Source organism: Penaeus monodon, chromosome 15 (assembly GCF_015228065.2).
Source record: "Penaeus monodon isolate SGIC_2016 chromosome 15, NSTDA_Pmon_1, whole genome shotgun sequence".
NCBI classification, from domain to species: domain Eukaryota; kingdom Metazoa; phylum Arthropoda; class Malacostraca; order Decapoda; family Penaeidae; genus Penaeus; species Penaeus monodon.
The window spans coordinates 36,145,778-36,146,217 of NC_051400.1; the positions used below are offsets into that span (position 1 = coordinate 36,145,778).

At 44.8% G+C, this 440-nt stretch overlaps 1 protein-coding gene across 1 annotated transcript in view; it reads left to right on the forward strand.

Moving 5' to 3' along the window:
* Positions 1–440, forward strand: part of LOC119581998 (dyslexia-associated protein KIAA0319-like protein) — a gene marked incomplete at its 3' end in the record, with an annotated part of 29,808 nt that overhangs the window by 29,165 nt on the left and 203 nt on the right. The window contains 1 exon segment of the mRNA XM_037930194.1: positions 241–440. Within this exon segment, the coding sequence (XP_037786122.1) occupies positions 241–389 (149 nt within the window).

The following is a 440-nucleotide window of genomic DNA, read 5'->3' on the forward strand; positions in this document are numbered from 1 at the left end:
CTTTTTCCTTCATTTTTTTCTTCATTTTTCTTATAAAATCAAGTAAAACCTGTATTTTAATCTTTCTTATAATAGTTTCCTAATCCCCATAGATTCGTTACATATAGCATTAGCTACCCGATTACTACCATTAATTTTATGTATATGTGTGGTGGATGCAGGTTTTCCAAAAGACCCTAAAACCTTCACTAGCATCAAAGGCTCCCTCTTACACACGTTTTTTTCCCCCTCCTCCGGCAGTGAAGAGTTCCCGTGTCCATGGAGGCCTGCTGGACTCGGGCTCGGAAAGCGACAGTGATGCAGAGGTCCTCTTCGATTCCCGCAAGGCCAAGCACAAGATGGACAAACCCCGAAACGGCTATCACAAGTTTGGAAGAGTGCGCACCTAAGCAGGAGACCAAGGGGGACAAGAGATGGAGTCCCGGATTTGCAGGATGGAG